The sequence below is a fragment of the Vicugna pacos genome, chromosome 6 (assembly GCF_048564905.1).
Source record: "Vicugna pacos chromosome 6, VicPac4, whole genome shotgun sequence".
In the NCBI taxonomy this organism is placed as follows: Eukaryota; Metazoa; Chordata; class Mammalia; order Artiodactyla; family Camelidae; genus Vicugna; species Vicugna pacos.
In genome coordinates this window covers 82252074-82277848 of record NC_132992.1, presented here as the reverse complement: position 1 = coordinate 82277848, position 25775 = coordinate 82252074, and the positions used below count along the sequence as shown (strand labels likewise).

The 25775-nt window shown below is 37.5% G+C and overlaps 1 protein-coding gene across 3 annotated transcripts in view; it reads left to right on the top strand.

The window, feature by feature from the left end:
- Window positions 1–6800: 6800 nt before the first annotated feature.
- Window positions 6801–25775, top strand: part of EML5 (EMAP like 5) — a 130656-nt gene continuing 111681 nt past the window's right edge. For 2 of the 3 annotated variants that reach the window (XM_072963555.1, XM_072963553.1), the window contains exon 1: window positions 6801–7490. In XM_072963555.1, coding sequence (XP_072819656.1) covers window positions 7294–7490 — 197 coding nt within the window. In that variant the 5' untranslated portion in view covers window positions 6801–7293. The remainder of the gene's footprint in view (window positions 7491–25775) is intronic. The other variant, XM_072963554.1, reaches the window with a different exon arrangement.

Below are 25775 nucleotides of genomic sequence, written 5' to 3'. Positions count from 1 at the left end.
TCAGGGATGTTGGTGTAGTGAACAACCTTGAAAGATAAAGCTGGTGTCTCCCTTTGGAGCCAAGGGCAGGTTTATTTATTGTCCAGTATAATAAGGATAATGTTTCCCTTCAGGGCAAGGGTCAAACAGGCTTACTGCCCATTATAAAAGATTTAGGTTCCCTGACATTGGTTGAGATTCCTCTCCTGTAATGCAACTCACTCTGTGTAGTTACCATCTGGCCCTCCCTCTGTTACCTGGTAGGAATTGGGGCTTAGGGAGTTAGTGGCCCAGAGATCACAGAAGAAGTTGGATGATGCAACATGGAAGTGTGGGTGTTAACTCCAGCTCCCCAAGGGGTGAACTTTAACCAATGGGAAAGAGGAGCTAGGAGGGAGCTGGGCAAATAAATTCCTACTCCTTCCCCTTCCCCTAGAATACTCCAGGCTACAGTTTGCCCTTGCTGTCCATTAAGGAAAATCATGTGTGCCTGAAGGATGCACCTGTCTGGTGGCCTGCTCTGCCCTTTGAAGTCTTCTTCTACTGTGGTAACCAGGCAGTAATGTCTGGTTCATTGTGTCACAGCTTTTCTTGCCTCCCTTTTCCTCAACCTCACTGCCCTAGGTTTGCCCTTCCCAACTGAAAGAACTGTGCCTTAATCATTGCTTCATTAGTACATTTGAGCTGGACCTCAAAGGATCAGTAGGAGTCTGCCAGGTTGACAGTGGAAAGCTGAGATTATGCACATCATGAATGATACATGTGTGTATGGAGTTCTGGAAATGTCCAGACAAATTTAGTAAAGACCAGAATCAAGTATGACTGGACAGCAGGAGTAGCTCAAGGCAGGGAGGAACTAACTGGAAATCACTGAGGCAAAACAAGTTAGAGGCTTCATGTGTCACGGTGAGGAGATGGTCCTTTATTCTGTAGTCCTTTGGAAGCTACCCAATGTTTGTTAAAGATTACTTTTGTTATTTCTTCCTAATTATAGAAGCAACTGGTATGTGTAACTGACACATCAGTTTGGACTTCCCTACCACTGGGACGCTTTCACATGGCTTGAACCCCAAGTTTACCACCTGTTAGAATCCTGGGCTTCCCCTGTTCCCTCTCTAGCATCTTTATAATTCTCTTAATGGGGTTTTGCTTCCTATTACATCAATCTAGATAAGAAGCCCCATTTCTCTAGTTTCTGTTTTTTTGAAAAACCACCTAACATTTCATGTGTCTAGAAACTTTAAGATCTAAGAGACTTTGGAGAGGGTTGCACCCAAAACTTTCAGCCTTGCCATCTCTTTGACTTCATTCATCCCTCATCTTCCTGGAGCAACAAATAACGTCTTATTCCTCATGTGGGAACAGTTCTGCCTACATTTATCTCCTTTGGGATCTCATTTTCCGTGCCAAGCCCCCAGTTGGGCATTTTTTTCCAAACAAATATAATTCTCTTCCCATGAGGAATTCTGAGAAATAAAATTTTCTCATCTCATTACATGTATATTTTTAAAGAACTTAGAAAACAGACCAATGAAAGTATAATAATTACCCATTATATTATGAAACTGTTAATACTCAGTATCTTTTGTTTCAGTCTTAAGTATATTTCATAACTGGGCTCATTTTGTATATACATTTTTTTGTAACTGGATTTTTTAAAAATGTATATTCTATTATGGGAAATTTCCAATGTTGCTAAAATTTATTTGAAAAGCTAATTTCCCATGGTTTTATATTTCACACGGGCTGAATCAATTTACTTAAAGTTTTTCCTGTGGTTGGACATTTAGGTTTCCTGATTTTTTAATTGTTCCAAATTATGCCATGATAAATATTTTGGTACATGAATCTTGATCTGCATTTTTTTATTATTACACAATGACAGATAACTAGATGAGAAATTAGTGAGTCAAAGGATAGGAACATTTCAATGCTCAAGATGCCTAAATTGCTTCCAGAAAAGTTGCTTGAAACGATAGTGGCATGATTAGATACATTTTTACAGATAACTCAGGGTACGGAATCTAAGGAAAAGATAATTAAAAGTTGAACTGAACTATGGTAATGACGATTGGGAGGGTGTGGATATGGGGGTGAGGATGGAGTTTAGGGGTGTTTCTAAAATCGAGTCCAAGGGACTTAGTAACTGGTTATGTGAGGTGAGAAACAGTTGAGGAACCAAAGAAAACTGCCTGCCTAATTTTCCAACCTGCCTAACTGGGGGAATTCTGGTGCTGCTAACACAGAAAAAGAAGATGGCAAGGTGTGCAGATGTGTGGAAGAGGATAATCTGGTTTGAGACCTTTTCTTTCCCTCTTGAATTATATACCTATTTTTAACAGCTTTAAGTGGAATCTAATAGGCATTTGGAAATATGGCTACTGTTGGGAAACACCTGTTATTTTTGCCTGCCTGAAATTTGGGGCTAGCTTTAGAATTTTTTTTTTCAGAGGAAGGTATTGGTGTAGCAATCTGGTTAGAAGTTTTGTCTTAAAGCTGCGTTTATTTAGCAAATGCCTATTTTGGTTTTTGTTTTGATTTAGATTGCATGTGTATTTAGTTATGGAAATGGAGACAGGAGAACACTGAAGGTTCCAAGCCAGCCCTAGATAGCTACTACTGGCATCTGTGCTCTCTCATTCTGGTGATACCATTTCAGTTTTCCTGGGGAAGATCATAAAAAAATAAAGAACATTCTCCCCACAAGGATTGCTAAGAGAATGTGATGTAGAATTGGAGCTATTGGCAGCCATGTTGCTTGTCTGCTGCCAATGGCGTCAACCCAAAGGAAAGCAGAACTGAATTAATACTGATGACCTGGTTCTGATGGCATCTCTTGAGCCCTAGGATACAAGTGCATTGATGCCAGTTCTAGTTTTAGTCCTTTTTGCCATTAAAATTCTATTTTAATCTTAAGCCATTTTGAGTGGGTTTCTGTCAGGTACAACTAAAAAGTCCTGACTAACACAATATTGGAGATCAGAAAAGGGTTCAAGTTTTCAAGTTTCAACTATTTGAGATAAAACTAAGAGGAATCGTATTGTGATTATGCAAGTATTCTATTTTATATTTAATGGCTGACAAATGTATATGGAACATCTCTGTGCTGCCAGGCGCTATGTTAGGCTCTGTACATAAATCAGGTTAATTAAAGTTATGGTTCCAGAAATATTTTATGGACAACATATTAAAAAATCATTGTAATTCAAAAGTTGGCTGAATTAGCTAGCTAGAATTAATAGCATGAATTTTGGCTTTTATGCTTTATATACTTTGCCTTCTATTTCTTTTGTAGACCTGAGGGTAGCTAAAATTGGTAGCCAGCAAAAATTTTATTTGCTTGAATCTTAATATTTCAAATGTTTAGAATATAAAACTCCATACTAGGAACTCAAGCTTCAGGATATAGATTACCAAAGGGTATTGTAGTTTATATTTAAAATGCCTAACAAATGCCCACCTGTTGATGTGTAGAATTTGAGGGTCTTTCTTCTGCACCTCTATTTGTATTATTTTCAGAAAGTACAGATGGTGAAATCACATCTAGCAATAAAACTTGATTAAGTTTTCCAATGTGACTGTAGTAATAACAGATTATATATAAAGTTGTAGGGTAAGAACTAATCAGGTTTGTTTTTGTCCCTCTAATACTCATGAACGTTTTATTTTTTAAACACTCTTGTGCCCCTGCTGTCTCCTTTGGTCTTGAGTTGTCAGTTGAAGATGGTTTAATTAAGAATGTTTTTGCTTCACACTCCACCCTTAGGTCATTAAAAAGTGTAATGGAAAGTACGATAATGGAAAAATAAATTATTTAAATCTGTTATTAATATGATTACTTAAATATATATCATGGGATCCTTAAGAAAGTGTACTGAAAAATCTGAAACATAGAGAAAAGTATTCCTTATTCTTCACCATCCTTTATCTCATGAAAATTAAATGTAACCAACAATTAATGTACCACAATTGTATAGCAAAAAAAATAATTCATCTTTTCTGAGTTCACTATTTAAATTTAAATAATCAACAACATTTTCTTTTTTTTAACCAGGGGCTTTTGAGGAATTCAGTAGTGAGTTAGCAAATATATTCTTATTGAAAAATTAAAAAACAAAGACACATACAATTTCTCTTCGTCACGTGTCTTTGTCCAGGGAACTTCACACAGGCTTTTCTATGGGTTCAGAGCCACTTCTCAAACCCAAATTCTTTGATTTTCTTTCCGGCAGATGCCAAAAACTTAATCTGCATTCCTCTTCTCTTTCTGCTGAGATTTTTATTATCTCAAGCCAAAGACGAGCTGTTCAGTGTGGCACATTTTCCCCAGACTTGCTCACCACCTCTTCTAATTTTTGGTTGCCCTCATTACAAGAGTTTTAATGGAAGAAATTTTCACATACTGAGGTATGGGGAAGTCATTCTGGCTCATACGGGATTTAACTTAAACCTTATGCTAATCAGAACAGCCTGTTTTGTGAACAATTAAAATGCATTGTACACATTGTACCCCACAACCAGTCATTCAGGTCTTAGGTGTTTATCCAAGAGAAATGAAACTGATATCTACTAAAAGGTTGGTGTTCATGGCAGCTTTATTCATAACTTAGAAACAAACCAAATGTCCATCAACAGGTGAAAGAATAAATACTGTTGTACATTTGTGCAATGAAATACTACACAGCAATGAAAAGGAAAGAAGTACCAATACACAGATCAATAAGAATTAATCTTATAAATAGTATGTTGAGTGAAGAAAGCCAGACACAAAAAAGTACTTACTATATGAGTCCATCTATATGAAGTTTTAGAACAGCAAAACTAATTTATGGCAAAAGAAATCTGAGCAGTGGTTACCTCTGGTTGGGTGGTTTTGACTGGGAAGTAGTCTGATGGAACTCTCTGGGATGATGAGAACATTTCATGTTTTATTTAGGGTGGAACAAACTTATCAACATTTATGAAAATGTACACATAAAATCTGCATTTTAAAAAGAGTACTGGGGAAAATAAAACAAGAAGCATCATTAACATGAAAAAAACATGCATTGTATATCTGCTTTAACTGTAAAAGAAGAGAATGCATTTAAAAATCAAAACGGAGTAACTGTGGTCCAGGCATCCGAATCAGAGGCAGGTGGCTATTGTGGATGTGGTATCAGGTATGTTCCTGCATCACAGAGAACTTGAATTTTCTGAACTGTATCACTCTCAAGGACCCTACCAGCCATTCTCAAAACAATATCTGCTAGCAGCTTCCAGCCACAACGTTATGGTCTCCAAATTCCCCTTTGTAACTATACAATCATTTCGGACCCCAACTAACTCATGCTTAACAAGCACCATTACTTCTTGCCAGCTCCTTCTTAATTCTTGACGAACAACTTTTGTACTTTTGCTGTTTTTGCCTATATAAGCCTCCCCCATTTTGTAGTCTGGAGAAGCACAATTTGAGTGCTGCTTCTTGAATCTTTTTCTCCCAGGCTACAGTTCTGTTTCGCTCAAATAAAACTCTTTTCTATTTCTATTACAGATTGGTTTCTTAATTATTTCCATCAACAGTTTATAGCTAGTCACTCTGGGAATAGCAAAAATAATAAACTTTAAAACGCCTGAAAGGTTGGAAAAAATTTTTAATAAGTTCTTATAATCAGTTTTTCCTACATCATAATTCCTCACTACTCTGTTAGATAATTAATTGCAAACTACACTGATTCGATTTCTACTTTCAGCATTCCTGGTAGAGTTCACCAAATCTGCTCACTCCTTCACAGTTTATTTTTCATGATATTTATGCAAATTCCTTCTTCTGAGATAGCCCTTTCTCCCTGCAAGGAGACTAAAAGTCATAACCAAAACTGAAAAGGTATCCTCTTGTTTTAAATTGGTGATTTGTATCTTTGAGGAAGTAGAGATTAGGTGGCATCTTTTCCAAGGTATGGTTACCATCTAGGAATCATCATCTCTGTGCAGTCACTGTTTCATAAAAGGATACTAGGTTATTCTAGCTTTTGTCAGACTTGCAAGTTTTGATATTTCCTGGGGAAATCAAAATAGTGATTTTTTTTAAGACATAGACGGTTCATAGTATTCTTGTTGTAAACCTTGTCACTACTATTCTGCATTCAAAACTTTTAAAAATATGGACTTCAAATTATTTTTACAGGTTGGTAAGTCTTGGCTGTATTCCTATGAGAAAAGGGGCACTTAGAAAACTGAGTAGGGGGGAACTGACATAGGAGTTCACTGCTCCCCATACTTGTGTTTTGAGGTTCATTTTCCAGGATCGTAAGACTCAAGCCATCGTACTTCTCCATCATCACAATGCAGAAAGTATCAAGAGTTTATCGGTGTTCAAAATAGTAATTTTGCGATCTCAAATCCACTCTTAACTTCATATACAAATAAGAAAATGTGCACTTACACACACACACACACACACTAAGAAAATGTACACACACACACACACACACACACACACACACGCACACAGTAGGCGCTTCCCGGGCGCGAACTCTCAGTAGCAGGGGACGAGGGGTAGCCGAGAGTCCGCCCGGGGCCTGGGCGGCTTGGTGATGGCTCAGGGCCTCGCGCGCGGGCACGATGCGATCAGAGTGCCTGGGGTCGCTTGTCCTGGCCGAGGGTGGCGGGACTACAGACATTAGAGGAGAGCGAAGGCGCAGGAACAGGGAGACAGTGGTGGTACCCAAGAGCTCCCCGCGCTTCAGCGGTCCCCCGCTGGGAAGGACGAGACGGGGCGGAGCGAGCGCGAGCGGCGGCGGCGACGGCGGCGAGGGGGCGGGGCCGCGCGAGGCCGCGCTCTCGCCGCTTTCCTGGGCTCGGGGGCGCGCGGCGCGGGTCCGCGGGGCTGTGGGACGAGGCCGCGGCGGGACGCGAACGCCGCAGGTGACCCGGGCGAGTAGCCGGGTGCGCCGGCGGCGGCTGAGGCGTGGAGGCGGGAGGCGGGTCCTCGCTCGGCTGGGCTCAGGGCTTGGGCGCTACGGGCTGAGGAGACACAGCGAGCTGAAGCAGGCGAAGGGCGCGCGGCAACCCCTTGACGGCCGGCGGCGCCCGCGGCCCTCAGCATGTTCCTCGAGGCGAGGGTTTCCCTCCCGCCCGTGGGCTGAGGCGGCGGCGGCGGCAGCGGCAACGGCAACGGCGACCACAAGAAGCGACATGCACCTGCCAGGCGCAGCTTAGAGGACGGCGAGTCCCGGCCGCCCGCGGGAGGGCTTTCTTCGCCCGGCCGCCGCCGCCTCCCGCCTCCCGCCGCTGCCGCGGGCCCGAGCCGGGCGGCGGGGTGGGCGCCCCGACATGGCGGCCCGGAGCGCCCCGAGCTGCCACCTGCGGCTCGAGTGGGTGTACGGCTACCGGGGTCACCAGTGCCGCAACAACCTCTACTACACGGCGGCCAAGGAGATCGTGTACTTCGTGGCGGGCGTCGGCGTGGTGTACAGCCCGCGGGAGCACCGGCAGAAGTTCTACCGGGGCCACAGCGACGACATCATCAGGTACAGAGGGGCGGGGGCGGCCGCCGTCCCCCCTGCGACCCGCGCGCGGAGTTTGCACTTGCCCGTCCTTCTGGGCGCCCGTGACCCGCTCTTGCAGGGCGCATCGCCCCAGAGAGAAACCCACCACCCTCTGGTCCCGAATCCGCCCTGTTAACACTGGATAAACGCCTTCCCCGTCTTCGTGTTCTCTCCCTCGGGTCGGTGCGGTGACACCGAGTCCGCGGATCCACAGGGTGCTCGGTTTTATGGCTTTGTACCTGTCTCCCTCCATCAAATTTATGGAACCTGCAAAAAGGTTATTTTGGTAGCATTTCACTCTTTTAAATCCCGTCGGAGATCTCTTGTTAGACGAACTCTTAAAGCGCCACGGGGGAGTCCTTTGCCTAATGAGAACTGATGAAAGTAGAGTAAGCTGTAGGCCGGTCCTGGGGAGCGCGCCCAGGGTGGCGTCCTGGAGGGCACTCATCTCTTGGCCATGATAATTAGTTCAGGTTTCACTGCCTGCTGTTATCAGCAGATAGAAAAGAAACCGCGGCAACCTTCAGGCAATTCGTTGGACTTTAGAATTTGCACACCTAAAGGCAGTTTTGGGGTATGTTTGATCCGAAGAAGATGCTAAAAAGAATTCTGATTTCCAGTTCTCTTGTTTCCCCTTCAATAGAGTACTCCTAAATAAGTTTACTTTTGTATTTTTTACTTAAATCACAATTTTCCTCCATTTTAATTCTTCTTTGGGCGTTATCTTAAGGTTGGTCCCAGTGCTTATTTACATTTCTTCAGTGAGCAGTATATTTGAAATGTAACGTTTAAGTCAGTGTCTGAACAGAACTTGTGTGACAAAGTTAAAAGCTGCCGAAATTATTCTGGGCCATTGATTATTGCTTCAAGCACAGCTTAGTTGTCGTTGATAGAAGGAGAATGTATTTTTAAAACATTCTGTGACTGTGTGTGTGTGCTGCTTCTGTTTTTTTCTTAAAGAGAATTATGATTGGATTTGGTTCCTCAGTTATATTCCCATATTTATGTTCCGCAGGATTTAAATTGGATATTTCAAATCCAGCATCGTGGTTTAACGTCTTGTAGGCAAAACGCTCTGGTACTTGAATTCTATAAATAAGGAAGCTCTTCTATTTTGCATGTTTGTATGTTTATGCTCTGTAGCAGGAAAATCGAGGCCTAAGACAAACAAAAGGTAGGGCAAGATGGAGTAAAGATAAGGAGAGCAGAAACTGAGATTATGGAGTAGAAAATGAGACAATGTTCTGGGTTCATTTGTTTGTTGTTATTCTCCCCAAGAGTAGTGTTTACCCCAGTTGTCTTTTTCTCTGATCCTTTCCAGTTTCTGTCTTTTCCATATGTAAGGTCTCCCACACAGTACAGGGGATAGTAGCCTTACCTAGTTGAAGCAGCTTGACTGAAGCCCTCCTCCATAATAATGGATATTCAGTCCATTAGGTTGAATTCAGAAGGAGGGGTAGGTGTGAAGGATGGTGAGGTCTTCTTGCCATGCACTTCTGTTGTTTTTACTCCTTGGTAGTTGAGAGCAATATGCAATGAAGACCTTCTGAAACTAGATATTTATTGATTTATTGATGGAGCAAGTGATGTTTTGTTTATTCTTCCAGCAGTAATTTGAAGATAAATGTCACACAGCTTGAATTTTTATAACTGTGTCTCAGTAAACTGTGTATTCCCTTGGTATATACAGTTGCACAACCGTATATATAGTACCTCAAAATATCTCAAAATGATGGATTACTGTAATTTTCCCATAACTGGATACTTGCTTATGACTTTATGCAAATGATTCATCCTTAAAATAATTTATAACAGTAAAAAGTTTTCTTGAAAATTGCAATGGGATAGTAAAATCTGAATATATAGCATGTTGAATTTGTGGCACAAATTTAATACATTACCAAGACTATAACTTTAAAGTCAGTCAAAGGACTGTGGAAATTTTGTTTCAGACAATAATGGTAGATATCATTCTTGTTTGTGAAATAAATCAGGCAAGTGTTCACAAAGCTTTCAGTTTTTTTCAATTCAGTGTCTGAAATTTAAGCATAGAAACTACTCCGGTAATTTTTGTTATGTCACAGCAGAAAATGTAATATTCGTAAATTTAATGCCATGGTGGAAAACAGTGCTGCTGTAATGGTAGCCTTTATAATAAAAAGTCACTGTTTTTATCATCTGTTTTGTTTCCATATTTGCTTGAAACTTAGGTAAAACTTATTGGATAGGTATAACTTAGTCTAAGGCTAAGTCTGTTCAGATGAGCAAGTCATTGTCCTTAGGTTTTGAAAATGTTAAGTGCTATATTGATTGAAAGGCTGAATAACGACCAGTCCATCATTTTGCTTACTAGTTTTATCATTTTACTTCTACTACATCTACTTTGCCAGTGGTGGTGCCACATGGCTTTATCTTTTTGTCTGTTGCATGTAGTTGTCTTACTTTTTTTTGCCATATATATGTATGTATACTTCTCTAGTAATTTGTCCTTTAGTTATATTTTTTTCAGTTTTACTGATTTATATAGAAATTAGTTTCAGTGTCAGAAATAACACTGGAATTTTAGTTACTTTTTCTTTCTTAATTTTTTTCCTGTGTCCCAAGTTATATTGATAAAATTCTCTAGTTATTAAGTGTTTATTACAGATTAAAGATTAAGTTATGCAATAGACTACTACCAGTTTTAGTATAAGATGACATCTGTAAGTTGGTCTGTATTTTTAAACTTTTGCCAGCTGTCTTTCCAAAGGATTTTAAAATTTATGTTTCTAGTTACTAGTCATCCACACATTTTTGATGCTTGTTCTTGAAGTAGTGGATATTGTTATAGTGATAGTTTTCAAATCAATCATATATCACCAGCAAAGACCACTGATGAATGTAGTTAGTTTGGTGCATTTTGTTACTACCTTTTTTTTTTTTTAACACTTTTGCTGTGGTATGCTTGTTTTTTCTTTAAACAAAATGAAAGGTGTAGTAGTAGCTCTTCAATTGTGGTAGGTAGTGTTCTTAAGAAAGAAAACTGATCAAGCCTCACCATAATCTAGTAAACGCGATTTTTAACACCTGTGTATTTATAATATGGAAACTTCATTTATTCAACACAAGTCAAAATTCCATTTGAAAAATCATTTCAGAATGTATGCTGTTTCCATGGTGGATTAGTATTTTTTGTGTTTATGGGTTGAGGGCAGCAACTTTTTAAGGTCTGGCAGGAATTACTGCAAACCTACTTGTTGTCTACTTAATATTTCCAGATATATGGTCAGTATTTCCCAAACCTGGCTGATCATCAGAGTCATTTCAGAAGTTTTTTGCCAATTTCTAGCCTTTTCATGAAATGCGCTAAGTCAGAATCCTCTAGAGCTGGATCCCAGAAATTTTTCAAAAAGTGCCCCAGCTGGTTCTGTTTAGGAAACGTATTGCCAATCTATATCCCAAAACAAGCATGCATAGAATTCTTAAATAAGCAGTTTGAGAAATGGGTATAAACCTTTGCCTCAAACCTGATACCAGAATTTTCTTAAGTATTGTGTAATGTCTAGAAGTAGTACTTCAGAAAGTATTAGACTCCATACAGATTTAGTAAAATGTCCCTATGTTTAAGTAACTAAGATAGGTGACCTTGACTTTCACAGACTATATAATAATTCTATTCTGTAACATTTCATTTTATGTATTTGGATATCAAAATATTTATGATTATTTGTTTTTCCAAATACTGCATAGTTGAAGGGAGAATACTAATAGGTGTTTTCAGGCAAAGGTTGGAATTATGTAGACTAATAGTTCAAATTGCCATAAATGTACATTAAATGTATCTTTACTATTTACTTAGGGAAAAGACAAATTTTAGATTTGTATTATAATAACAATTTTTCCCTTATAACTTTATAATGTCTCATGTCTAACATGCAGATAAGTAATAAAATATTTTAGGTTATAAATTAAGGAAAACATATGAAAAATAAATACATTTTTAGAAACTATTAAATAAGAATACTTAGAAAATATTAACTTACTGTCCAAGACCTTTTCACTTATGAAAGAAATATTGTTGAGCACTTGCTTTGTGTAAGGGTCCCACCCTTAAGGTATTAGGAGTTTAAAGACAATCAGTCAAGTAAAGAATCATTTAGAATACCATGTGTACTAGGAATGGTGTTAGTGTATCTGTGATGGAATGTACGTGGAGACACAGTTTACAGTGATGTTTCCTAGTGAATATAATACCTAAGCTGGGTCCCTAAGGAAAGCAGGGAGAAATAATCATCAGAAAAGTGAGTGAAGGTAAAGCATTCTGGAAAGAGGTTAACATCATGTGCACTGGTCTTGTATTAAGAGGAAATATTTGAAAGAGTGTTTGTACTCACTGTCTTCAGTTTTTTCTCCTCCGTTCTGTTTCACCATAGGAGCTATTGTCACGGTCACCAATGACCTCCACATTGCCATAGTCAGTGGTCAATTCTCTATTCTAATCTTATTTGATTTATCACCATCATTTGCCACAGTTGGTTACTCCCACCTTCTTAAGACACTTTCTTAAGTGACATCTGGGACACATCTTAGTGTAGAAACAGGTATTTCTTGGTTTACTTATTCTTTTAGCGAATATTTAATGAGTACCTATTAGTATTTATCAGGGATTATTTTTAGCACTAGTGTTTCAGCAGTGAACTAAACGGGTGAAATTTCCAACTTTCATGGAACTTATATCTACAGGAGGTGGAGGGGAGGAGGGACAATAAACAAGATAAATTTCATATTTATTTACATAAATAAATTATGTATATAGTATGTACATACACATATCTTTTTTTTGATTGAAGTATATAGTATTGAATTTCTGTTGTACAGCATAGTGATTCAGTTGTGTGTGCATATATATATATATATATATTTCTTTTCATGTTCTTTTTCATTATAGGCCATTACAAGGTGTTGAATATAGTTACTTGTGCTATACAGGAGGACCTTATTTATCAATTTTATATATAGTAGTTGATATCTGCAAATCCTGAGCTCCCGATTGATCCCTCCCATCCTTTTTCCCCCCTGGTAACCATGTTTGTTTTCTGTGTCTGTGGGTCTGTTTCTGTTCTGTAAATAAGTTCATTTGTGTCTTTTTTTTTTTAAGATTCGACATAAAAATATGATACCTTTCTTTCTCTTTCTGGCTTACTTCACTTAGTATGACAATCTCCAGGTCCATCCATGTTGCTGCAAATGGCATTATTTTATTTTTTATGGCTGACTGATACTCCATTGTATGTATATACCACAACTTCTTTATCCAGTCATCTGCTGGTGGACATTTAGGTTGCTTCCATGTCTTGGCTGTTGTAAATAGTGCTGCTATGAACATTAAGGTGCATATATCTTTTTGAATTAGACTTTCTTCTGGATATATGCCCAGGAGTGGGATTGCTGGATCATATGGTAAATCTATTTTTAATTTTTTAAGGAATCTCCATACTGTCTTCCATAGTGGCTGCACCAAACTGCATTCCCCCCAACAGTGTAGGAGGGTTCCCTTTTTTCCACTCCCTCTCCAGCATTTATCATTTGTGGACTTTTTAATGATGGCTATTCTGCCTGATGTGAGGTGATATCTTATTGTAGTTTTGATTGCATTTCTCTGATAATTAGCAATAGTGGGCATTTTATCAAGTAAAAAGAGTGTTTCAGGGTGAAGGAAGTGATAAGCTTTATCAGGTGAGGTGAGTAGTGCTTCACCTTCTGGAGATGTTGGCTGTTTTGCAATAATTACGTTGTAATCACAAGTCTCTCCAGGAGACTATATATTCAGGTGATCAGGGGAACAGAGGGAGCAGAAAGAAGTCATCAAGATGAGTCATGTTGTTATTAGTATATGGGCCTTCTTCAAGATTTGTTCCAGCAGCTTCTAGTTTGCTTGGTTGTTTAAAAAATGGCACATGACTGGCAGCTCTAAATCCTTGCTGTTCAAAGGTGTGAGCTTTAGACCACAGCAGCTTCAGCATCATCTGGGAGCTTGTTCGAAATGCAGACCTCAAACCCCACCCCAGACCTACTGAATTAGACTGAATTTTAACAGCATTCTCAGGTTGTGTTGTGGGTTTGAAATATTAAAGTTGTGGGTTTTGATATTAAAGCTTGAAAAGCATGCTGTAAATCAGTGGTATTCGAAGTGCGGTCCTCTAACCGTGAGCATTACAATCACCTGGACACTTCTTAGAAATACACATTCTCGAGCTTCACCCCAGACCTAATCAGAAATTCTAGATATGGGGCCCAGCAATCCATTTTATTCACCTCCATGTGATATTGATGTAGTTTAAAGTTTAAAAATTGTTGCTCTGGAGTCTTGATTTTTCAACATTAGAATCAAGTGGAGAATTAAAGCAACCATAATAAAATGAAATTCTGATTTAATGTACTTATGATGGGTCACAGGTATAGTTTCTTTGTTGTTTACTTCTGTTTTTAAACTTCCCAGATGATTCCAATATAGAGCCAGGGTTGAAAACCACTGTTCTAGATATAGTATCATCCTTGGCAGTACGCTAGGACGTCAGACTCAAAAAAACTCCGGGCTTACCCAGATTTATTCATTTACTGTTATATGCATTATATCACAATATTGATGATTTGCCAAGTATGAGACCCTTTTAAAAAGTTTGGGCCTATTGCCTAAAGTCCTCCCATTTGGAGATTTTTTTTTTTTTTTACCAAAACAAGCAACCCTGAGTATGGTTGTCCATTGCTGAATCTGTCCTGTGGCTGAAAACACGAAAAGACAAATATCTTGCATTGTCAATCCAAAAAATGCTTACTCATTGGGGACCTGGAAGTTTCACTTAATGGGCAAAATTATATGCATCCTTGATGGTATCAAATGAAGTATAACCCAGGTCCCAGGTGGTGATTTCAGCAGACTCATGGAACACTTGCAGTGGGTTTGGCTAAATGATTTGGACCATGGAAAGCCCAGGATTGTCCATTAATAAATTTCCATTTTGGAGCCAGAATCTGAAGTCAGAAATAGACCAAATATCCAGTATGTTAATATTTGAAGAGGCATATAAATGCCCCTCAGAAGGAAAGACATCTCCAACCTATGAAGTTCTAAAGTGGGCATAATCCACATGGACAGCTGAAACAGCACCCTGGATTCATGTCCAGTCAGAGCAAAGTAGCTGGGATATTGCGTTTTGTTAAGCTTGAGGCCCTGTGTTGCCAGTAACCAAGCATGAAGCAGCCACTAACAAACAACTGACTGGCTTCTCTTTAGGCCAGCAAGTATCCTCCGTTATGTCTTCAGTATGGATCAGTATTCTGAGACAGCGCAGGACTGGCAAGGGGTTACACCTAGCTACCTGGGCTGCAGTGGTATCTATTCTAGTTATAATGTGGCACACATCACCAGATTGGCCAAAGACAGCAAGAAAGTGTACAAAAGCCTTAAGAGCTCCTGAATTTCCTGTCTACAGTCTTACCTTCTGCTGGGTAATGTCTGGGTAATGTAATTTAAAAATGGATTGGACTGTTAAAAGATCGTGTGAACTATAGTGCCCACCCAACACTGGCACACATATCCATCTGAGTTAGTAAGCACAGGAGGGAAATACTGAAAAATTCTTGGAATGAGGGGATAGGCATGGGACTGAAGATGGAAACTGAACTCTGAATAGCTATTTTGGAGGCCATAAGCAGGCTTAATTCATCATTAACCAAAAAATTGTTAATTTTGTTTCTTTGGGATGGGCGGCTCATAATGCTGGACTGTCAAACAAGAGGTTGTGATTGTAGGAGGTGTTAACTCAGATTTCATTCTATAAGTTTCCTTGTTCTTCCCAATCAGGGAAAGGTACCTGATTTTACTTTAATCCAGAGGCTGCGGAGTATAGGGATAAAGCAGAGAGACTGGATGTGAAATGAGAATTCTGGATTGTATCATTGCCAAGGGGTGGGTAGTTCAACCTCTTATTGGAGCCTGAGAAAGGGAGAGGTCATAGTCATGGGTTCTGGAAACATGGGTATTAGAATATGTGGCAGAACAGGAGCACCTAATTGAAATTAAAGGTGCAGAAATAAATTGATGGTAAGAGAAGTGTACATAGCCTGTTCCCCAAATCATTTAGAAGGACTGAGATGCACAGTTGCCATAGGTCTCCTTGTTGAGGAAATCCTTCTGCTCTTTCTGTTCCTGGGAAACGTACCGATTTCACCTTCCAAACAAAGAGGACATTCATTCTCTATCTTTTTTCATTACTATGAGAGAATTTCTTTCCTGGTCAGGAATATAGTACTAGATACTACTGACTCTGGTGTGGAAACTCACATTATACATATTCATTTCAGTCTGTGGAGCATAATGACAATTGCCACAGGCAGTCACCCCTAAACATTCTGCAGTTTTACTTCGTATGATGTTGCTTGTGGTATTATTTAAATTAGCCCCAAGATAATGATTGTAGTCAAGTCTAACCACCTTAGTTTCCATATCTTTACAGATATTAAGGCTAATCAGGGAGCAGGGTATAATTCCCACTGGGAGTGGAAAGTAGAAGGCTGTTACAAGTCTTGGAACATAGGTGATTAACTACAGACTCCACAGACTGGCCAGAATCCACACACTGGTCATCATTACTTGGTTGCATTGTGACTTTTTTAATTATTAGTTAACCCGTAGACAATGTATTTAACACATAAAACACTATAGAAGGTGGCATTAGTAACGTGGTAAGAAATTTTACCTGGAACCTGGCTTTTCACAGTGCATGATTCAGACTGCAAGTTGACATGCACTTGCAAAAGACAATTTTTGCAACACACAAAGAGACTGTAGGAGTCTGAAGTTGACATAAAAGGGAGTATGAGAAGTTTGGTAGGCCCCCTCTTAAAGGGTGGTTATTATATTTTTAAAATTATTAATATATATTTATAATACAAAATTGAAAGGGATAAAAAAATGTAGAAAAATAGTTACCCACAGTCTTGTAACCTAGAGATATTACTATTGTGTTTTAGATTATTTCCTTTTAAGCCTTTATATTACATGGTTCATAAGATTTTAAGACCTTTTTTAGAGCAGTTTTAGGTTTGCACCAAAATTGAAAGGAAGATACAGATTTCCTGTATATTCCTGTCCCCTACACACGCATAGCTTCCCCTATTATAAACATCATTCCCCGAATAGAATGGTTCATTTTTAACAAAGACGAACCTACATTGACACATCACAATCACTGTTAGGGTTCACCCTTGGTGTTATGCATTGTGTGGGTTTGACCAAATGTTTGCTGACATATATCCATCATTATCATATCATTCAGAGTTTTTTCACACCCTTTAAAAATTCTCTGTGCTCTGCCTATTCACTTACTGTCCCTCCCTTCAACACTGATATTTTTTGCTGACTCCGTAATTGTGCGTTTTCCAGAATGTCATACGGTTGGAATCATACGGTTTGTAGCCTTTTCAGAGGGACTTCTTTCGCTTAGTAATAGGTATTTATGGTTCCTCCATATCATTTCATGGTTTGATAGCTCATTTATTTTTAGTGCTGAATAATATTCTGCTGTCTGGATATACCAAGTTTATTTATCCATTCACCTAGTGAAGGACATCTTGGTTGCTTCCAGGTTTTGGCGTTAGTGAATAAAACTGCTAAATTTTTTTCATGTGCAGGTTTTTTTGTGGACATCGTTTTCACTCCTTTGGATAAATACCAAGGGGTAGAATTGCTGGATTGTATGGTAAGGGTATGTTTAATTTTGTAGGAAGCCACCAAACTGTCTTTCATAGTGGTTTTACTATTTTTGCATTTTCACAGTGTGTGAGAGCTCCTGTTACTCCACATCCTTGTCAGCATTTGGTGTTGTCAATGTTCAAGATATGGCCATTCTAATAAGCATGTAGTGGAACCTCATAGTTTTTATTTACATTTCCCTAATGACATATGATATGGAGCATCTTTTCATACACTATTTGACATTTGTCTGCCTTCTTTGGTGAGGATTCTGTTAAGGTCTTTGTCCTAATTTTTAATTGGGTTGTTTGTTTTCTTATTGTTGAGTTTTTAGAGTTCGTTGTATATATTGGATAGGGATACTTTATCAGATGTGTCTTTTACAAATGTTTTCTCCTTGTCTGTGACTTGTCTTTTAACATTCTTAACATTGTCTTTCACAGAGAAGAAGTTTTTTATTTTAATAAAGTTCAGCTTATCAGTTGTTTCTTTCATGTATCCTGTGTTTGATGTTCTGTCTAAAAAGACATCCCCATACCCAAGGTCATCTATGTTTTCTCCTGTGTTGTCTTCCAGGAATTTTATAGTTTTACATTTAGGCCTATGATTCATTTTGAGTTAATTTTTGTGAAGGTTGTACGGTCTGTGTCTAGATCCACTTTTTACATGTAGATGTCCAGTTGTTCCAGCATTATTTGTTGAAGAAACTATCTTTGCTCCATTGTATTACCTTTGCTCCTTTGTAAAGGATCAGTTGATTATATTTATAGGGGTCTATTTCTGGGCTCTATATTCTGTTCCATTGATATATTTGTCTACTCTATTGCAGATACCATACTATCTTTTTTTTCTTCCAATTTTATTGAGTTTTATGTATCTTATAAGTGGAAGTTTATACATGTTTATCACCTTCATTCAATTCCCCACCATAGCCCCCACCTCTGGTAACCACAAATCTGATCTCTTTTTCTATCCAGGAACGTAGAATATCTCTTCATTTATTTAGTTCTTCTTTGATTTCATTGGTCAGAGTCTTGTGATTTTCCTCATATAAACTTTGTGTCTGTTTTGTTAGATTTATACCTAACTATTTAAATTTTGGGGTGCTAATGGAATGGTATTGCATTTAATTTCAAATTCCACTTGTTCACTGTCAGTATATAGGAGAGCAATTAGCTTTGTATTCTGAGACCTTGCTATAGTTGCTTAGGAATTTTTGTGCTGATTCTTTTGGATTTTCTGCATAAATGATCGTGTCATCTATGAACAGACAGTTTTATGTCTTCCTTCCCAGTATGTATACCTTTTGTTTCCCTTTCTTGCATTATTGCATTTGTGAGGCCTTCCAGTACAGTGCTGAAAGGGAGTGATGAAAGGGAACATTCATAACTTGTTCCTGATCTTTGTGGGAAAACTTAAGAGTTTCTCACCATGAAGTATGATATTTGCTGTGGGATTTTTGTAGATACTCCTTTTTAGGTTGACATAAAGTTTTCCTGTATTCATAGTTTCCTGAGAATTTTATTATGAATAAGTGTTGGCATTTGTCAGATGCCTTTTCTACATCTGTTGATATGATCATGTGATTTTTCTTTTTCAGTCCATTGATATGATGGATCACATCAATTGATTTTTTAACCATACCTAGGATAAATTCCACATAGTTGTGGTGTATAATTCTTTTTATACTTTTTTAATATTCAGTTTGCCAATATTTTGTTGAAAATTTTCGTATCTATGTTTATGAGAAATAATGATGTGTAGTTGTCTTTTGATGGTTTTAGTATTAGGGTAATGCTGGCCACATAAAATGAGTTAGGAAGCATTCTCTCTGCATCTATCCTCTGAAAGAGATTATAGAGAATTGGTATAATTTTTTCCTTACCTATTTGGTAGAATTTACCAGTGAACCCATCTTGGCCTGATGCTTTCTGTTTGGAAGTTTATTAATTATTGATTCAATTTATTTAATAGATATAGGCCTATTCAAATAGTCAAAATTGATGTTTGACTTTTGGCAGATTATATCTAATACATGTATTCTTAAGTAATTAAGGCTATACTATATATAAAATCTTGAATTCTGTGCTTTTTATTTAACATTATAGTGTTACTTTTCTCCAGTATTGTGAAAGATCCCCAAACATGTTTTTAATGACTACATGAGAGTCCATCCTGTTAGTGTACCATAAATATTTAACCATTTCTTAAATATTGGAGATTTAGGTGGTTTTCAAGTTTTTACTGTTGTAAGTAATGATGCAGGGACCAAAAAAAAAAAAAACTATACAGAAGGATTTTTCTGTATTGAGGATTATTTCATTTAAAAAATTCTTTTAACACTACCATCTTATTTGAAAATTCAGTTAACAATATTGATTGAATACCTGCTGTGTGCTCATCATTGTTCTAGGTGCTTAGGGTATAATACGACCAAAACGGGGAAGCCTCTGTTCAAATGAAGTACACATCCTAGTGGAGGAGAGTAAGGTAATAAATGCACAATTGTAATTTTAGATAGTGATAACTACTACAAATTAAATACAGTAAAGGGGTATTTATGTTAGGATGACTAGGAAGGTTTCTCTAAGCAAGTTACATTTGACCTGAAGCATGAATGATATGAATGAAGCAAGATTTGGGAGATCATTCTAGACAAAAGACTGTGTGAGTGTAATGAGTTTGGCCTCTTCAAAGGACAGAAAGGCCAATGTGGCTGGAATGTGGTGAACAAAAGGGAAAATAGTACAAGTTGAGGTTTGAGAAGTAGGAAAGGATATATCTTGTAGAGCCTTGTAAGTGTCATACTAGGTAGTTTGTATTTTACTCTGTTTATAATAGGAAGCTGTTGGAGGATTTTAAGTAGGTGAAATTTATATTGTTTTAAAAGATCACTCTGCTATGTTAAGAAAGCCCTAAAGAGAGCAATAAAGGAAGAAGTGTAGGTGGCTCAGATTAGGGCTGTAGCAGCCCTACATGATGGTGATGGGGATGATGATAGAGCTAATAGGACAGGCTAATGCAATGTGTGTGGTGAATAGGAAGAGAGAAGTGGTAAGGATTAAATTTAGATTCTTGGTCTTAGCAGTTGAGTGGATAGAGATGCCATTTACTAAGATGAGGAGCAAATTTGGGGGTAATTATGGAAGGAAAAAATTCTGGATATGTTAAATATGAGTTTCCCATAACACATACATTACTCTTGGCTGGAAATATAAATTAGGGTGTTATCGCTGTATATTTGCCTTTAAAGACATGGGATTGGATGAAATCATCTAGGAAAGGAAGGAAAGACAGCCAGGACAAAGTCCTCGGACACTTTAACATTGAGAGGTTCGGTGTGGGAGATAGGGCCCAACAAAGGAGACAGAGACGGATGGGTTAATAGATTATAGAGTAAGGAAAGCCTAGAGAGGAAAGTGTTTCAAAAAAAGAAAGATTGGTCACTGTGTCAAATACCATTGGAAAATAAGGACATGTAATTGACCATTAGATTTGACAGGGTCACATGTGACATTGAAAATTAGGGGTGGAAGCCTAATTGGAATATATTGAGAAAGTAAAGGGAGTGAAAAAGTAGAGACAGCTCTTTTGAGGGATTTTGCTGTAAAGAGCAGAGAAAATAGAGTGATAGGTGAGGGGTTAAGGGAGTTTTTTCAGTAAGTATATTTGAATACTAATGGGAATGACTCAGGAGTGAGGAAGCAGTAATTCTAGAAAACACAGTCGTAGAAATAAAGTGTTTGAAAATAAGGGGGATGGGGTCCAGAGCACAAGTGAAGAGTTCATGAAATAGAGACATTTCATCCATTTTACAAAAGGAAGGTCAAAGTCAGCTGTAACAGTTGCAGTTTGGTTAGTGAATTTGTTGAGGGCAAATGTCTTCTGTAAGTCCATCTGTATTATTCATTGGGTACAGGGCAGGCTTATCAACTGCAAGTTGGAGGTGGGGGACCGTGGTCATGAGGGACTTTGGAAGTTGAGAGAAAGAATGCAAAATTTATCAGCTAAGTTTTTTAAAGGATTGTGTGATAGTGTAAAAATGCTCATTTGAGATTTGTGAGGATAAATTGAAAGAAACACTGATGTTAAATATGAGTTGCCCATAACGCATACATTACTCTTGGCTGGAGATATAAATTAGGGTGAAAGAAGGGAAGGGAAATATTTGAAGCTAACTACCTTTAAGAAGACAGCCCCCTTTATGCTTGTTTAATGTGTTTACTACTTTATAGTTACGATAAATTTAGAGATTAAATGTTTAAAATAACAACATGTAATTGCAGGATTTGATCACAGTGCTCTTACCTAATTAATTCCCAATATTCAGGAATGGTAATAGGAAAAGGAGCTTAAGTTTAAAAGAATCTGTTGTTTTGATGTATTTCAAATGATGGTGCTACAATGTGGATGGGTAGTCACCTTGTTAAATGTTTTAGGATAGGACTACACCTTGAAGTAGTTAATTCTGTTATCTTTCTCCCAAATCGATCCGTAAGTGTTGTTGAGTTCTCCTATATGTTCAGCAATATAGGAGGCAGTATATGGGATAAAACTTAACTATAACACATTAAGTGGACTTCAGAATATGAGAAAAACACTCGTGCTTTCTTCCTCATTAAGAAAACTGGAGCTATCAGAGGTGGGAGCTCAATGGTAGAGTATGTGCTTGGCATACACGAGGTCCCAGGTTCAATCCCCAGTATCACCATTAAAATAAATTAATTAATGAATAAATGTAATCCCCCCCAATAAATAAATATATAAAACAAAAAAATTGGAGCTATCAGAAGAGAATTTTCAGATTCCACCCACCCATCTGCAATACATCAGGCTCCTTTCTTATATTAAACCCTCCACTTGTGCACAAGATCCCACCCTTCTTTTCCTATTCCAGATACTCTCTCTTTCTCCTATATCAGTCTTTTTGATGATTCTTCTACTGGATGATTTCTGTGAGCATATAAAATATGCTCGAATGATAGTCTTTTCAACAAATTATGTTAAAAACAACTGAATATCCATATGGGGAACAAAGTGAACCTCAACTATATTTCACTATATATAAAATTTAACTCACATTGGGTCATATATCTTAAATGTAAAAGCTAAAATTATAGTTATTTCTAGGAAATAGTGTAGGAAATAGGACATAAAAAGCATACTTATAAAAGGAAAATTACAAATTGAGTCTCATTAAACTTACAAGTTTTCAAACTTCCAGGTAACTGAAGATAGAGGCAGGTACGTAGAAACCTCACAGAATCGCTTCCCTTAACTAAATGCAGAATTCATTTCAAACTCTGATGTTTCTATACAAAATCCTAGTCTTACCATTATTTAAACAGAGAATACCAAAACTATGAAATAACTACAAGTAAAAAGAGAAAAATTAATTCCAACTACAATTTCACGAGCTTTCTTCTCTCCACTGCTGGGCTTTTGAGGGAGCAGCTTAACTTAAAAACACTGAAAACAGTGTCTTGACTGGATACTGTAAAGATAGATACAAAAAAAAAAAAAAAACAAACCCCTGTATATAATGCTGTAATCCAGTTATATTGTGAGAATTACCAAAATGTGACACAGAGACATGAAGAGGGCAACCACTAGTTTGTTCTCTATATCTGTGAGTCTGTTTCCTTTTTGTTATAGTTACTAGTTTTTTTTAGATTCCACATATAAGTCATATACAGTATTTGTCTTCTTCTATCTGACTTATTTCTATTAACATAATACCCTCCAAGTCAATCCATGTTGCTGCAAATGACAAAATTTCATTCTTTTTGATGGCTCAGTAGTATTCCATGGCATACATATATGCCACATCTGCTTTATCCATTCATCTGTTGATGGGCACTCAGATTGCTTCATATTTTGGCAATTGGAAATAATACTGCTATGTGAACATTGGGGTGCATGTATCTTTTGAATTATTGGTTTTTTTTAATATATACCCAGGAGTGGAATTGCTGGGTCATATGATAGTCCTATTTTTAGTTTTTTGAGAAACCTTCATACTGTTTTCTGCAGTGGCTACACCAACTTACATTCCCACCAGCAGTGAACAAAGGTTCCTTTTTCTCCACATCCTTGCCATCATTTGCTATTTTGTTCTTTTTGATGATAGCCATTCTGACCAGTGTGAGGTGATATGTCATGGTGGTTTTTTATTTGCACTTCGTTGATGATTAACAATGTTGAGCATCTTTTCAGTTGTCTGTTGGCCATCTGAATGTCCTCTTTGGAAAAATATGTATTCAGGTCTGGAATTTGTGAATATGTTGTTACATGACAAAAGTGACTTTGAAAATATAATTAGGGTATCGACCTTAAGAGAATATCTTAGATCCAGATGGGCCCAGTCTAATCAGGTGGGCCCTTGAAAACAGACCTTTCCCCAGCTGGAGTCAGAAAAGATGCAGCAGAAGTCAGAAAGATGCAAAACTTGGGAAAGACTCAGTGTGCCATTGCTGGTTTGAACATGGAGGTGGCAATGTCATGAAAAATGCATGTGGCCTTAGGGAAGTGAGAAGTTCCCAGCTGACAGCCAGCAGGAAAACAAAAGCCTCAGTTGGTTTGCCACAGGAAAATGAATTCCGCTTACATTCTGAGTGAACTTGGAATCTGATTCATTCTCTAAGACTCCAGAAAGGGATAAAGCTATATTGACACCTTGATTTTGGCCTCATGAGACTCTAAGCTGAGGACTCAACTGAACCACACTGTAACTGGATTTCTGCCCTGCAGAGCTGCAAGAAGATAAATTTATGTTGTGTTAAGATATGAAATTTGTGTTAATTTCTCACAGCAGCATAGAAAACTAACAGAGTCTGGAATATATTTTTACCCTTTTACAAACAAAAAAGTTAGACTTTTACTGTTCCTTGGATGTTGGCAAAGACATGAAATTCCTGGATCAGAGATAAAGGACTTTATTACTCATGGCATAGCAAACAGCATGAGTCAATAAAAACAGAACACATATTTTTTTCAAATACCTTTGGAGTATTTACCAATATAGGTCATATCCTATAAAGCAAACTTTCAACAAATTTAAGTGAATTGAAATACTACAAAATATGTTCTCTAAACATAATGAAATCAAAATAAAAATTATTAACTTAAACAGAAGGAAAATCAGAAAATATTTTGAACTGGAAGAAAATGAAAATACAACATATTCTAAGTTGTGAGATTCAGCTAAAGCATTATTTCAAGGGAAATTTATAGCATTAAATGCATATATTTGAAAAGAGAAAAGAATCTCAGGTTAGTAATGTAAGATTTCACCTTAAGAACTAGAAAAAGAAGAGCAAATTAAACCCAAAAACAAACAGAAAGAAAGAAATAATAAAGAGCAGAAATCAATGAAAATATCAAAACAATAGGGAAAAATCAAACCAAAAATTAGTTCTTTGAAAAGATTAAATTGATAAATTTCTAGGTAAAATTATCAAGAACAAAAAGAAGCCAGAAATTGCCAGTATTCATCAGGCTGTCACTGCAGACCCAAAGATAATCAAAAGGATAATAAAGGAATGCTGTGAACAAGGCTGCATGTACATTTGGCAATTTGGATGGAATGGACTATTTCCTTGAAAGATACTAGCTATCAAAATTCAACAAGAAGAAATAGGTAACACAAAAAACTCTATATTTATTAAAGTAATTGGATTTGTAGTTTAAAACATTCCAAAACAGAAAAAACTCCAGATGATTTCCCTGGTCATTTTGCCAAACATTTAAAGAATAATACAAATTCTACATAATCTCTTACAGAAAATAGAAGAGGAGGGAATATTTCTCAACTTATTTTATGAGGCTAGCATTACTCTAATACAAAATCCAAACAAAAACATTAGGAAAAAAGGAAATTTACAGACCACTATCCCTTATTAACATAAATATGAAAATTTCACAACAAAGTGAGCTAATAGGCAAATAAAATCCATCAACAGAATAATATATCATAATCAAGTGAGGTTTAATCCAGGAATACAAGGCCAGTTCAATATTAGAAAATTAATCAATGTAATTCACTAGATTGACAGACTGAAGAAGGAAAACAATATGATCACCTCAGTAGATGCAGGAAAAGAATTTGACAAAATTCAGCACCTCTTAATGTTTTTTAAAATGCTTAGCAAACTAAGAATAGAGAGCCACTCCCTTAACTATAAAAGCATCTATGAAAAACCTACAGCTAACATCATGTTTAATGGTGAGAAACAGTATTATCCTTATAAGACTAGGAAAAAGGCAAGAATATCCTCTTATCACTCCTAATTCAACATTGTACTGGAAGCTCTGGCCAGTGCAATAAGGGAAGAAGTAGAAATAAAATGCTTAGAGGAAAGGAGGGTCTATTTCTAGATAACATGATTCCATACATAGAAAATTTCAAATAATCTACAACACACACACACACACACCTCTTGAAACTAGTAAGTGAATTTAGCAAGATCATAGGATACAAGGTCAGCATACATAAATCGGTTGTATTTGCACATACCAGCAATGAACAACTAGAA